The sequence below is a fragment of the Scleropages formosus genome, chromosome 17, assembly GCF_900964775.1.
Source record: "Scleropages formosus chromosome 17, fSclFor1.1, whole genome shotgun sequence".
In the NCBI taxonomy this organism is placed as follows: domain Eukaryota; kingdom Metazoa; phylum Chordata; class Actinopteri; order Osteoglossiformes; family Osteoglossidae; genus Scleropages; species Scleropages formosus.
The window spans coordinates 16815225-16830836 of NC_041822.1; the positions used below are offsets into that span (position 1 = coordinate 16815225).

The 15612-nt window shown below is 42.0% G+C and overlaps 1 protein-coding gene across 1 annotated transcript in view; it reads left to right on the forward strand.

Moving 5' to 3' along the window:
- Positions 1–15578, forward strand: part of loxhd1b (lipoxygenase homology PLAT domains 1b) — a 31896-nt gene extending 16318 nt beyond the window's left edge. The window contains exons 24-41 of the mRNA XM_029259720.1: positions 309–437; positions 893–1057; positions 1504–1685; positions 2576–2692; positions 3018–3180; positions 3582–3785; positions 3992–4215; positions 4475–4601; positions 5017–5225; positions 8549–8734; positions 9144–9271; positions 10152–10269; positions 11142–11319; positions 12063–12248; positions 12887–13057; positions 14160–14298; positions 14498–14653; positions 15098–15578. Of these exons, the coding sequence (XP_029115553.1) occupies positions 309–437; positions 893–1057; positions 1504–1685; positions 2576–2692; positions 3018–3180; positions 3582–3785; positions 3992–4215; positions 4475–4601; positions 5017–5225; positions 8549–8734; positions 9144–9271; positions 10152–10269; positions 11142–11319; positions 12063–12248; positions 12887–13057; positions 14160–14298; positions 14498–14653; positions 15098–15578 (3263 nt within the window). The remainder of the gene's footprint in view (positions 1–308; positions 438–892; positions 1058–1503; positions 1686–2575; positions 2693–3017; positions 3181–3581; positions 3786–3991; positions 4216–4474; positions 4602–5016; positions 5226–8548; positions 8735–9143; positions 9272–10151; positions 10270–11141; positions 11320–12062; positions 12249–12886; positions 13058–14159; positions 14299–14497; positions 14654–15097) is intronic.
- Positions 15579–15612: the final 34 nt, after the last annotated feature.

Sequence of the window (15612 nt, forward strand, 5' to 3'; positions counted from 1 at the left end):
TTCATTGTGACTTTGCTCTGAGGTTATTTATACAGCTCACAGGTCACACGGTAATGGTTTTCTTGGTGAAAAATGATAACAGAGAAAAACCAGTGTACTGATAGAACTACCTTGGCAAGAAGATACCTTAATGTTCACTTCTCAGTGTCAAGTAGTGCTACCAAAATTTTTATTGTTCATCTACAACTTTAGCAGTGTTGTGTTTTCATGGCCAAAATGTCTAAAAAATTTAACTTTCCTGCACTACCACCTTTACAGTATTTAGTATCTTACATCACATGTTCTCTCGATTTCCATTTTCTCTGCAGGGATAATAAACCTTAAAGCATGTAAGAGTAACAGGAATAAGTTTGAGCGGGGGAAGATTGATGAGTTTACCGTCGAGGCTGTGGACATTGGACCGTTGAAGAAGCTGCTCATCGGTCATGATAATTCAGGTGAGAGAAATACGCTGTCTGTGAGTGAGACTGAGAGGCACACACGAAGCACATTTAAAACACAACGCTTCTCTCGGCACTGGCCCGTGTCCCATCCGTTCACATGGTAGAAAGAAATGCATTAGTGTCAGAGTACCTGTATAATGGACATTGTTTGTGGCTGAGCTCCTGAGTCTCTTTTCCATTCATGATATGTGTGAGAGAGCGGATACAGTCAATCAGGAATTTCTGCTCTTTCTGTCAGTCCTACAAATGTTTATTGACTCTCTGCAGTATATGAGTATGTGGTTTCATTTTGGGGATGGCCTCCATGTAATTAGAGTCAGTCTTTCCCATGGAAACTTAGTGCACCGTATCTTTAGTGAGTGTCCCTCAGTTCCCCGGTGAATAACAGCAGGAACCCTGGTGTCTACATGCCGACCAGCGGTACGTTACACTGACCCCGTGTGCTCCAGGAGGTTCCAGCGGATGGTTCCTGGACTGGGTAGAAATTGATGCCCCCTCCCTAGGCGAGAGGCTACGCTTTCCCTGCGGGCGCTGGCTGGACAGGGGTGAGGACGACGGAGCTATTGTTAGGGTGTTGTACCCTGCAGAGCTGCAGACTGAACTGTACACGCCATGTGAGTGCCCTGTGCTCGAACCATAATGTCAAACCAACCCTTTCCTCTGGAGGACTGTTGGAGCACATTATTTCAGCGTTAGTGTTTTAATTTACATTATATTGTCAATGAGCACAAAATTTGGGATTAATCACAAAATAATCACTAAATCTGGAATTACATCTTTTTTTTATAGGGAGCACAGCAATAATATAATCTGAATGCAAACTGCTTCTATTAATTCCATCAAGTAATTGTATAATCTGCTTTTTATCCTTAACTGGATATTGTGTTAAATAATGTTTATGATGTGAATTACTTTAAATATGAATGCATGGTGTTAATGGATGTTCAGCTAATTTGTTGCTGTTCCTGATCCATTCCTTAATCATATGCACGGGGTCCTTGTTTGCGAAAAGTAAACAATTTCACCTTTTTTTTCTTTCTTTCTTGCTTCTCATATCCAGATGTGCCTTATGAGATTAAGATGTTTACAAGCGATATATTTGGGGCAGGAACGGACGCAAACGTTTTCATTGTTCTGTATGGGCGAAATGGTGTCTGTACCCAGCAGAAGAATCTATGTGTCAGTGAAAGAGAGCGGCGCATGTACTTTGAGAGGGGGGCTGAGGACATGTTCATTGTGGAGGTGAGTCTAGTGTAAATCATAGTACATTTTACCTGACACGCAGCAGTACACACTGGTATCGGTTACAGGAAAAGTAAAAATAAAGACATTTATATTTGAACTGGGTCAGCAAAGTGACACAGAAAGTTGCACTGGTGTCTCACAGCTCAAGGTCTGTGTGAACAGGGCGTTGAACGCGGCTTTGTCTATGCAGGGTCTGTGTGTTCTCCATATGTATCTCTAGATGGTGAGGTTTTTCTCCCACAGTCCAAAGACCTGTGACTCAGGTGAACTGCTGCCTCTAAGCTACCTGTAGCGTGTATGAGTGTGTGAATGAGTTTGCATGATTGCCCTGCAATGGACTGACATCTTGTTCAGAGAGTACCCTGCCTCACACTGTGTTTCTGGGATGTGCTCCAGACTATACTGACCCTGCAATGGACAAGCATGGATTGATAATGGATGGCTGTATTTCAGTTTTTATGATGTTTTTTAAAAGATGTTTCAAAGGAGGATGTTTTGCAGTCCGGTACATGAATGCATTTACATTTATTCAGTCAGCAGACACATTTTTCCTAAGCAACATGCAACACAGTAAATGAAAGCGCATTTCATAAATCGCAAAGACATTAGTAGCACCAAACAGTCCTGGAAGTGGGCGACTGATTGTTAGAAAAAGGGTGGCAGGTGGATGGTGACATGGTGGATGCAGAACTGCAGCCTGAAGGTTGCTGAATCAAGTCCTAAGATGGGTCCCATGTGATAGCTGGAATTCTCTCACACTCACTTTATAGTGTTTGAAAATCACTTGCGCTGGGCAGGGTCATGGCAGTCTGGAGCCTATCCCACTGGAATCACTGGCTCCAGACTGCCATGAACAAAATAATAATAGTTTCACTGTATATCTGCAGCTGGAGGATGTTGGAGATGTGATTGAGAAGATCCGGATTGGACATGACAATAGAGGGATCAATGCTGGCTGGCACCTGGATAGAGTTGAGATCAGAAGGCTTCTAAGGAAAGGAAAGGTAGGATACTGTACTTATAAAATGTCTGAATTTCCAGAAGGAGCACTTATTGTGATACATAAAATATTTATTGTGATACACTTTACAGACACCCATTTGTTCTCGGTTTGTATATCTCATCTCATATCTTATATCTTAACAAGAAAATCCTGGAAAGTTGCTACATTTTATTCTCAAAAACTACAGACTACTATACAGCGAATGGTGGAATGTTACTGTTAATAATACAGAGCTTAACACTGAAATCATTGCCTTTCTTTGTACCTGTTTGCTAATATGGGGAAAAAATGTTGCTCCTGTTGCCCTCCCTGTGCCGAACTGGAAGGGTTCTGAGACGGTCATCTTCCCATGTGAGCGCTGGCTGGCCAGGTCAGAGGATGATGGCGAGACTGTGAGGGAGCTGGTGCCCTCCATCATCGTCCAGAAGAAACTGCTGAGGGATGGGACACTGAAGGAGACAGAGATCGAGGTCGAGGACGCACTAGAGAGTATGTACTCATAAGCCACTCATTTGGAGTGCTGTGGTGTTTCAGAACTTTAAATAACCTCTGCATGAGAACAACAGGCATTGTAAATCGTTTCCGTGGTAACCACATGCATACAGCAGGACTTGCTTTGCCTCTAGTGGCACTTATGAAATGCCGCACATGCCTCTGGTCCGCAATCATGCCATACAGTTCATATTATTTTTCATGTTGCCTGTTTTTACTGAAGCACTGATCTCCAGTCCTACAATAGCTGGCATTCAAGTCAACCAGTTGGGTAAACTAGCACTTGAATCTGAAAATAGTCAGTATAGACAGAGGGAGGATTTACAGCTAGACATAGTGATTTTGTGATATCCTACTAAATGAATCCCTTTATTCATGTCCACCCCTCTTCCGCCTAGTGCATACCCACAGGGTGTCCGTGATGACGGGTGATGTGTACAAAGCAGGCACTGATGCCAACGTGTTCCTCACCATCTACGGTGACCTTGGCGACACTGGTGAGCGAAAGCTCAGCAAGTCTGAAAGCAATAGGAACAAGTTTGAGAGAGGATCGGTAAGTACTCGGACGAAAACCACTATAACAGTGGGTCATGCCCTTTTCTGTGCAGTGTTGCTGCAGTCAAGGATAGGGGGTGGGAGTTAGCGTAGACAGGCCGTTTTGAGTTATCCAAGCATCAGCAGCTCCCAGCAACCAGCACTGACATGATTTGTTTCTCCAGTACATAAAATAATGTCCTTTCTTGACAAAGTGAATTCTTGAACCTGGAACTTCATAAAGAATTTTTTTTAACCCCTAGCCCTAACTCAGTCTTTTTTTCCAAGGTGGACAAGTTCACAATTGAAGCTGTGGATCTTGGTCAGATCTTCAAGATTAAGATACGTCATGACAACACCAACATGTATGCAGACTGGTATCTGGACCAAGTAGAGGTGGTTGATGTGGAAACAGAGGAAGTCTATCTGTTCCTGTGTGAACGCTGGCTTTCCAAAAATAAAGAAGACAAGTGCATTGAAAGGACTTTCTATGTCAAGGTAACATACTCCTGAAACTTCCTGAAATTACTTCCTGGGTATCACAGCTGGAAAGCTGTCCGTCTACAAAAAGATTTTATGGTTCAGTTCTTTCTGCTGTAGTTACTAATGGAAGAGTAGAAAACTGTAAAATTTTAAGCCGTGTCAGTTACTTACATGTGAATAAATATTAACACAATATTTCTCCCAGCTTTGATCATTTGTACCAGTCAGTCTTCCCCTTCGTGCTGTGTCTGGTGTGACTAACAGCTGTGTTCAGGGCTACGAGGGGGAGAGGAACAGCCAGCACAGCTCAAAGAAGACCATGAAGGTCAGTGTGGACAGCAACATGAACAAGAAGAGCAAGAAGAAAAAGGACGAAGAGGAGATCATAGAGGACAGCCCTGGTATGGACCTCATTCCAAACAATTCCGCTTAACACACAAACTCCTGACCACCTACCAGGGTTTTGGGGGCTGTTCATAGTGTGTCTTAACTCAAATCTTTGTTTTATGAATTGATTCAGGCCTGCTGTGTCCTCTAATCAGCATATGGTTTTGGTGACAAAAATGTGACCACTGGGTTAATGGTACAAATACAAGACATCTCACAGATCCTCCTTTGAGCAAGATGCAATGTACTGTATCATTATTCTTTTTTGTACAAATTGAGAAAAGTGCGAAATTCTAACTCTGAACACATAAATTTTTTCTATAATATTTTTCTTATTCAAGCCAATGGCATACTGCTGGCATACAGGTCCATGTTTCTTTCTGTCAGCATGTTGCCAGTGGTCATCAGTGGTTATCTCCCTAGGTGCAGTCATTCCATACCATGTATCTGTCTCCACTGGCATGGCCCGGGATGCCAGCACCACCAGCCATGTCTACATCATTGTGGAGGGGCCAGACCACCTCCAAACAGATCGGCTTTGGCTTGACCTGCCCCATGGGAAGAACTGTTTTGTGGCTGGAAGCATGGACCACTTTCAGACCTATGGGGCTGATGTGGGTGAGATAAAGAAGGTGGAGGTGAGGTCATCTCCAGGAAGACTACACACAGGAAGCAGAGAAACAGAGAGAATGTCCTCCTCAAATCTATACATACATCTTTTGGCCTGTCCTACTGAAACCAAGTCCTTTGTCCTCAATTAAGGACTCTTCAACGTTCAATTAAATTTTAAAGAACAAGGAAACAAAGGCACAATGACCCACCAGTCAGTCAGTTCCCCTCCATCAATTAAATAGTACCTTACCCAGGTGAAACTGTCACACAGTGATTTGCAAACCAGCACAAATTACAGTCTTACAACTGTATTACATTTCTTACTATTAAATTATTGATACTCAATAGTCGTTAGACAAAAAGTAAATAAATAAGGTAGTGTGCCTCGCCAAACATTCTTAATGTTTTTTTTTAATCATACGTCTACAAGATGTGCGTGTGTTTCACTACATTCATTATAACTAAACTTTTAACAAAAGAAGTTTGAAAAAAATTGTCTGTAAAAGTTTGGGCAAGAGTCCAATTAATTCTTTGAAACTTCATTTGTTGAAGTAAGGTCTCATCACTGGTTTGTAAGTAGAGTACTATGCAAAACCAGCTGCCGGCCCAAGCTGCAGTAATGCGGTAAGGACAACAGGATCATAGCATCTGTGTTATGACAGATGACATAAGGCACTGCCATATAAAATATTCTGCATTTGGCAGAAATTTTTGACCACTTATCACAGTTTTGCTCTGTCTGTTTTGTACCGCATTATGCAAGATGGCATAAAAGTTATGAAGTTGCCCTAATCTGTCATAAAATGTATTTATACTTATTTATGACACCATGACAATTCTGTCATAAACTTAAGCTAAAAAACTGCAAGCAACATACAGATGGTTGCCAACTAAATAACTTTTGAGTAACAAACTTTTTGCTAATGTTGACTTTTCTGAGAAGTATTTAGTACTTACTTTTTCACGAAAATAGAAGCAACATACCAATTCTAATCGCACTTCAAAGCATCACTCAGCGTGTTAAAGATCCCAAAGAGCAAGTATTGCCATAAGCTTTTCAAAAAGTGTGCAGAAGGTGTAATGGAACCAAAAGGAAGCTGAACAAGCTGTAGATGATCCGATCTTATGCCTTCTACATCTACCTGCTTTAAGCCATTAGCAAAGTGCTGTCTCTCCATCATCCCGCACTTCCATGTAATTCTTCCAGCTCTGAGCTGACGTGCGATTCTTGTCTGCGTGAGGTGCAGATGAGCACAAACACCCTGATCTAGTTGTGGGCATAGTTATATACTGGGCTTTCTTATTTACACTGTGTCGTAAATACCCCTGCCAGGGCACTCAGAAAAGCCATGCATGTGCACTAGTCATCCCAGCTCACCAGACAGAGGGGTTGTCTTTTCCCTCACTCTCCGTAATTTGCTGAATAGGAGAGAGAAACGGTCCCTTCTTCCGCTCTTTTCCTATTCGAATATCCCTGCTGTTGCTTTCTACCTCATAGAGCTGTTCTGGTTGTTAACATTATATTTACATTTATTCATTAAGCAGATGCTTTTCTCTAAAGCAACATTTGCTAAGGCATTTCTGAAATTACACTCACTTAGTCTAATAACACTATTTTTGTTGTTAAACATTAGTAGCTGAATAGAGAATTGACAAGCCCCTTGCCTGCTTTATGTTACATTCGACTTATACACCTTGCAAGTAACTAACCAAATCTCGGTCATACATTCATAATTTGAGGACCAGCTGCATGCTGTTTTCAGGTTTGTATGCATATATTACAAGAACTCGTACATGCTCGCAAACATACAGTACGCTGTACTCTAACATTTGCATAACAAGTTATCCACAACTTATCAACTCAGAATAACAGAAAACACTTTATGAAAACTGACATTTGAATTCAAAATACAAGCACCACATGAGCAAATGGCCCGCCCTGTCATGGTACAGTTTATTTCGAACATCTTGCTAGTATAATAGTAGTGTGCCAGCTTGCAGTTATCTCCCACCAACTCAAGTGAGTTTTGTGATCGTAATGTAAAGCCTTCATCCATCATAATAATGAGTCCTGCAGTAACGTTTTAATGGCAGTGCTAAAAGATGTTGAAAGGTAAAAAGGCAAAGGAAAGCCTTACCTATCAGGTTAACATGAAGTGATAAGATTAACGAAGTGACAAAGCAAAAATAATTGTCTTGAAATGCAATAACATTACTGATGACTTTCTATGTTTTGATTTACTATTTATTTCTGACAATAGCTCAACAGCAAAGGGTTACAAGTCTTATAAGAGATTAAAGTAATTATATTACAATAACGGGGGGTGCGGTGGCGCAGTGGGTTGGACCGCAGTCCTGCACTCCGGTAGGTTTGGGGTTCGAGTCCCGCTTGGGGTGCCTTGCGACGGACTGGCGTCCCGTCCTGGGTGTGTCCCCTCCCCCTCTGGCCTTACGCCCTGTGTTGCCGGGTAGGCTCCGGTTCCCCGTGACCCCGTATGGGACAAGCGGTTCTGAGAGTGTGTGTGTGTGTTACAATAACTCCCTTATCAGGCAATTTTAAAATAATCTGTATTTTATGTCCCACTTTCAAAGCAATTTTTCAATCTATTGTATGGTAAAAAACAAAGGTACAGGTTTTATAACACAAAATATACAAAATAAAAAAAAAAAACAAATACGACTTTGTTTTACAATAGACTTTGTAAGCAGATTTCATAAACAAATTATGCTGGTTCTACAACTGAAAGACTGTAACTGGGAGTATATGTAAAATGACTGTACAATATAGCACATTCTCCCAAAGTGTGTTAGTCTGAAGAGCTAATATTTAAGCTTTGCCTTTCGGTACCCAAATATCTAAAAATCCCTTTGCATGCCAAGGGTTAACGTACAGAGGAAAAGCACATGAAAGAAAAACCCTTTAATAGAGTGGTACTCCCAATATTCCAGGGTCTAATGTGATGGCGTATGAGGCTGAGAGACTGGTGCTTATTACAGCATGTTGGCATTATCACAACCAAGACTGACTCAGCTTCGGCAAAGCCCTGCTGCCCTCAGTCGTCTGCCTCCCACACACACCACTTGTGACAGACACCACAGATGACGGGCTAACAGATCACAGGAGTACCTGTCAGTTTGCCACTCCACGGTCACTTCCCCTCCGCATGTGTGCCTTGTTAACTAATTTCCGTGCCCTTGCAAGCCTCTGAACCCTCGGAAGCAGATGGTGCAGAGTCGTATTCAACATTTCCCTCACAGTGTGGCCTTAGTCAGGCTCTGTATGTTTTGCTGGACGTTGGCTTCATGTGACAGTATGAGGAAATGTCTTCGTTCTCTTCTCACTGTGCAGCTTGGACACGATGGGGCCACTCCTGAGAGCTGCTGGCTAGTGGATGAGTTGTCGGTTGCTGTGCCAACTAGAGGGGTCATGTACATCTTCCAATGCAAGTGCTGGCTGGCCAAGGACCGGGGCGATGGGCTTACGTCACGGGTCTTCAGCGTGCTGGATGCTGAGATCATCACCATTGTGCGAAAGGTGTGTCCGCTGGACACTGGTGGCATAGACTGGTTCCACCTGTATGTGTTTTACACAGCAAACTGAGTAAGTGGGCCATAATGAAGACTGAGACACATCTAAAGCAGCTGTATTGAACTGAAAGGCGCTGACCTTTTCTTTACATGCTGTCTACTTGTGCTAGAACTTGTACACTGTCAAAATGTCATCAATTCATAGAGACAGCCACCAGATGAGTGAAGGTTTTATGAATGACTGCATGAACACTGTATGGAGGACATTTCATTACTTCCCTCCACGGTCACGCTCTGCATGGTCGCCCGTGACTGGGGTGGTGCTGCTATCAGCATCATAACTGTAAATGGAAGAGCAGGTTTCAGGTGGAGACATGTTAAGGAAAGGCCCAATGGTGCTGTCTTTCAACTTTCAGGTTATCTATGAGGCCACAGTGGTCACAGGAGACGTTCAGAAAGCAGGGACCGACACCAAGATCTACATCACCGTGTTCGGAGCCAATGGGAACACTGATGAGATCCTGCTCCAGAAAAATGAGGACAGGTGAACTGTCCTTTTCTTTGCATAGTGATTTTATAAACCTTGTGTCATAATCCCTCCTGTAATTGAATATAATAATCTAGTAAAGCTGCATGCCCCAAAAGGAATATATTGTGGGAAAGAAACTAAACAGTAAAATGTTTAGGTGGGTGTTCAGATTGGTAGGAGTTTAATGCTAAACACTTATCTATTGAAGAGCAAAGCATAAATACAGCAATTAAGAGTAATATATATCTATAGACAGTTATTTAGGCTCAGATGAGTTAAACAGTGAAGAACTGTTCAAATTGCAAAAACTTGAAAAGGATGCTTTAAGTCTTTAGAAAACTCACATAATCTAATGGTCCCTTCACAAGAAGTTAAGACAAATCTTTGATTCTCCTGTTTGTTACATAATAAAATAAAGAACTAATGAAGACCACATAAATGTTACACGCTCCATGTTTATTAGCTAGAAAACTACACCAATCCGACCTATTAACACTCTTACATCAATTTGAAATCCCTAATTAAAAATTATTGTGTGTCTCGTTGCTAGTAGAAATGCCACAGAATTACAAGTTACTGGGCAGTTATGTCCATTTGTGTTTACTATATTACATTTATTTGTTTGTCTGATGCTTTCCCAAGCAACTTACAATGTAAAACTACCTACAACTATTTACCCATTATTCAGCTTGGTAGTGTTACTGGAGTCCTTTAGGGTTAGTACCTTGCTCAAGAGTACTATAGCTGGGATTCAAACTTGTGACCTGTGGGTGCAATGGTAGCAGCTCTAATCACTACCCTATCAGCTGTCTCTCTGGCTTTTACTTGAATATATCTCGTCCATATATTTTCTCTGCCTAAATACGCAATAGTAAACACTTTTAATGCACTTAAGGTTTGAAAGAGGCCAGGAGGACACATTCATGTTGGAGATTGATGACATCGCCCCTCTGAAGAAGATCAGAGTCCGCACCGATGGGTCCGGAAGCCGCCCCAATTGGTTCCTGGATAAGGTTGGCACGAGCGTGCTAAAGAGACAAAGGCTCTCAAAGCTGTTGTTCCACATTCAGTTTTTCACTTCACAACACAAAAAGAGTGAAACTGAGAAGTGAAATTTCACCTGTGAAGCCACATTTTAAATAGTGTTTTTAGAAAACAGCTTAGCTTTGTGTCAGTCATCACGTCCTCTCCTTCACCCCTCAAAATTAATAGTTGTTCCATTTCAGAGATATGATAGTCTGTTCATGATACATCTGGTTACAATGAAGCCATTTTTTTCATGACAAAGCAACACCATACAGAAGAGCATGTATTCCAGAGATCCACATGCCGGCCCTGCGGATCACAGAGCCTGTAAGCTATAGAGCTGTGTGTGATTGGAGGGTGTAGCAGGAGTCTTCTGCTACCAATGTAAAACTCACCGGAGCCTGACGCACCAATGGGACCGTTTAGCCGTGCCTGAATTTTGTCCGACTCCCTCCAGCAAAAAAGGGCCAGTTATCTTCTTCCACTAAGTGATCTCGATGGGATGTAGGATTTGGTTGACACACAAGACAAGGAAAGTTCCTAAATTGCCTGAATCCTTAGAGAGACCGCCGCAAAAGTTGCCAGGTGTTAGGTTGCTTGCAATGCCTTATAAACTCACATTCCTGTAACAAAAATATTGACACACAACCGCTTGAAAAACCTTGTAACGTTTATTCATTCTTGAAATTAATGTTAAATAAGTAAGCAACATTGCCACATAATTGTAATATGATCAGTAATAAATATTTTGTGATCCTTGTCGTTTTAAAATTCAGCTGACAAATTTAGATGACATGTAGGTGGAAACCGCGTGTTCTTGTTGAAATGTTCATTCTTTGTCGGAATCCTCGATTCGTAGATCATTTTGCGGAACCTGAGCACGGATGAGGTGTCTGTCTTCATCTACGAAAACTGGCTGTCGAAGACCAAAGGGCCGAAGAGGACCAAGATCTGTGAGCTGGCAGCCATAGTGAATGAGGAGGAAATGGTGGAAAGGACAACTTACACCATCCAGGTCAAGACCAGTGACATTGCAGGTGAGCCCAGTATTGAGTTATAACATGTTTAGGTGACAAATGTCAAACTGCCACTGACCAGTTTCCATGTCAGCAGTGTCTGTGTCCCTGATACAAGACTTTGACTTTTATGGATTCTAATGCAATTCGGTTCAGAAATTGAGGACATACCGTACTCTTTGTTATACGTAATACTACTGCAGGCATTTCACTTCTCACACTACATGGTATCCATTGTAAGTCGCTTTGGAGAAAAGCATCTGCTAGGTGACTAAATGTAAATGTAAAAAGGAGTAATACGTGAGGGTAAGTCTGTTGCTGCAGGGGGAAAAGAGCAGAAGGGCTGGGTGTCATCGGCACAACAGTGATAGGAGAACCTGTGAGAGGCAATGGCAGAGAAGAGGAAAGAGGTGTCGATGGAGAAGGAAAGGGGGCCCAGCACTGAGCTCTGTGGAACAGCAGTCGAGAGAGGCTGAGCCATCCCAAACTACCTGATAGGATGTATCGGACCGGTTGGACTCAAACCATGCCAGTGCACAAGCTGTCATTATATGTAAATTGTTTGGAAGGCACAATTGGAAGCCATTTCCAAAGTAAAAGAAAAACAAAAAAGAAAGAATATATTCCGACATGACGAGATACAGGAAAATACATTTGCGCATAGCCCAGTGCAGCAGTCAAAACTGTACATACGGCAGTAGTCACAATGTCAGAAGTCCATGCCACCTGTTCCAGCTTGCCTCTTTGTTGCATCCTTCCTGCAGGGGCCGGCACAGACGCCAACGTATTCATTAACATGTTCGGTGAGAACGGGGACACAGGCCCCGTTGCCCTGAAGGAAAGCGGCAACACTAACAAGTTTGAGCGCAAGCAGACAGATGTGTTCCACTTTGCGGACATCCTCAGTCTAGGCGAGATGTGCAAAATACGAATCTGGCATGACAACAAAGGTGAGCCAGAAGGGATAATAAAACTGGAACTTTAATACATAACAGACTAGTGTCTGCATGTATCATGAAATAGTTCTAATGCAACAGTGTTTCCGCAGAAGGTTCAAACCACGCATTTTGTATAAGGGCATGTCACTTCAAGCCGTTGCCTGCCTTTAGGTCATAATTTTTGTTTTGTGTTGACTTATAATAATTATTGCGTGGATAAACAAGGGAAGGGTGATAAATAAGCATAAGTACATCATTTATTACAGAGGATGAATTCTTAGCGTGCTGGAGAGTCCAAAAGCTTTTGAGAAATGCCAGCATAAATCACCTGAAATTACTTCTTTGATGAGTTATTGAAAAATACGATCTAATGGATAATAGTGTATTCTGTAAATTGATTTGAAACACAGAAAAATGTAGATTTCTGTGTTGATGTAACATTTAATTTTGTTTTTAGACCACAGGGCTCACCCAGGGATCATATCCAATCAGTTTTTAAGTTTTGCTCTAACATGGTAATTTCTTGCAGTTTACTGTTGCATGTTGTAATTTGATAGCCGTAATTGGTCTGTTGTAAAAGGGATGGAGTCCCCAGTATTGTAAATCTGAAGGATAATGTGTGCGAACTTTACTGTTTCATTTGTTACTAGGTCTTGCTCCAGGGTGGCACTTGGAGTACATTGAAGTGAGTGACGAAATAATGGACAAAACATATCGCTTCCCCTGTGACCGGTGGCTGGCAAAGAATAAAGATGATGGGCAGATCATGAGAGAGCTAGCTTGTGCCAACAATGACATCCTAGACCTCAATGAGAAGACCAGTAAGTTCAGCATGAACTGACACATTAAAACAGACTTGGGAGGGCACAGTATCACAGCAGGTAGTGCTCTTGCCTCACAGCTCCTAGGCTGTGGGTTTAAACCTGTTTCTTTCTGCAAGGAGTTTTCATGTTCATGTTCTCCTGGGTTTCCTTCCGTGGTCCCAATGTGTTTCAGGTTGACTGATGGTTCTGAATTATTCTCTGTGTGTGATGGACTGCTGTTTCGTCCAGGGTACGGCACCTTGACTCATGCTCTACGCTTCTGGATCAGATAGAAAGCTTATTACTGTTAGAAAGTTAGAATGTTAAATTAAAAATTTTATTATCATGCAGCTACTCGTGATTTTTTTTTTTTTTTTTAAAAGTCTTTTTTTTCAGGAATTCTCGATTATTTGGGTAAACCATTATGCATCTACTCGTGTGACGTACATTGGTTCATATGGTGGAAAGTAAATTAATTGCGTTTCAGAATCACGCATCTGCACCCAGATCTCTCTTTCTGTCGATGTGATGCACACATTGTATTCTTCTGTGAGATGTACATTGCTTTGGAGAAAAGCATCTGCCGAATCTGCCGAAGCGTAAATGATTACCAGTGGAAATTGTACAACCGCAACCATGCACCGAGTAAGCGGTTAAGGATAATGCATGGTTGTACGGTTACTAACAAAGGATGGACGGACTTGTTATGTTTAACCCAAACTGTTTAAGCAAATTGAGATGATTGTGTTGACGAGACTCTATACGACTAGAGTGAGCTAAATCGGTAGATCCCTGTGAAAGCGCTCGAAGCTTTTTGCATTATCGTCAGGTGCAAGCCTTATTGTTATTCCAGGCAACTGCAGTGCACCTGTGTGTTCTCATTAATGCAGTTCCAGCCTTTTCAAGCATCACTGTTACTGTCATTTTCTCACGGAACTCTTGTAATACTAATATTCAGAAAGGCTGCGTAGTTTTGGGGAATGCACCGATTACATTCTCTCGGGTCTTTCGGGTGACTTTGAATTATTTAAGGTAAGTCATAGACCGGCTGCAGAGCTCTTGTACGAACCTCTCAGCGCTGCCGAAACTATCATCCTTGTTTCGTGCATTTGTTTCCAAGAATATGAAATCGCTGTCACGACGGCCGACGCGGACGGGGCAGCAACCAAGGAAAATACCTGGATTGTTCTTGAGGGGAAAAGAGCACGGTCCAAGGAATTTGTAATGGAGAATTCTTCCAAGAAAAAGAGATTTCTACGGTATTATTTACAGTTATTTTAAAAAGAATCCAGTTATCTAATATTTGCATTGCACATGTTGCTCCGTTTGTTTGCTGAAAGTGCTCTTCTTGTACATTCATGTGATATCTTTAAGTTCTTTCTTACGGATGTTGGAAATTGATGTCTGACCAGTGTTTTACTTATTGAGATAAAAGTGCGTTTGTGTTTCTGCTTTAAGTGGTGCGACAGACACATTTGAGTTCTCCTGCAAAAATCTGGGGGAAATTGCCAGTATCTGCCTTGGGCACACGCCAAAGGACAACAAAAAGGTGAAGACACAGATGACCTGGCATGTTAAGGATGTCACTGTCACAGAGAAGGAGCTGGGAAACAAGTGAGTCAAACCTACAGAGAGATAATAATCAGAACTTCACCGCATTTAATAACCTGTGAGAAGTGCTTCTTAGTTCTTCATTTACTTCTTTTTATTGTGTATCTTTTTTATTTGAAATAAGTTTTTAATATGATATTTCAGTTTCAAAATGATTTACCATAACACTTATCCCCTCTTCTTAGCCCTTAAAGTCAGTGTTGTTTTTTTAAATAATAAATGGATAATACGTATTCAGTATATCTATATTTAATTCTGTTGATTCGCTTAATTAGACTTTACCTTTCCCTCCTTTCAACACTACCATGCAAAATCTGCCGGTCATTCAAACATTTGGGTATTTGGAGTATTTTGCCACCGTTTTTCTAATTTGCCTGTGTGTCAGCTGAAATATATGCACTGCATAATAAGCGTACAGATTGTTCCTTCCACGTGTCTTCCATTCAGGTTTATCTTCCACTGCGACAGAGAGGTGCCTCTTTCATCCAAAAGGGATGGGTTTGTGACAGTTGAGTGCACCAAGGCAATTGAGAGCTTTGCCAGCAAGGTCCGCTCCCTGGTCCCCATCAAATATGAGATCATTGTCGTCACGGGCAACGAGAAGGGTGCCGGTACTGATGCCAACGTTTCAATCACCATTTATGGCTCCAATGGGGACTCGGGAAAGCGTCCTCTGCGCCAAAAATACCGGAACCTGTTTGAGCGCGGTCACACCGATCGCTTTCTGCTGGAGATGCTGGATCTAGGTGAGCTGCAGAGGGTCAAGATGGAGCATGATAACTCTGGAGTGAGCCCTGGTTGGTTGCTGGCCCGTGTGGAGCTCACAAACACTGCCAATGGGGTGACCACCATCTTCCCATGTGAGAAGTGGCTAGATGCCACCAGATTAGACAAGCAGACTGGAAGAATGCTCTACCCCAAGTACTGAAAACATTTTCCATCTCACTCACTTTCATTAACTG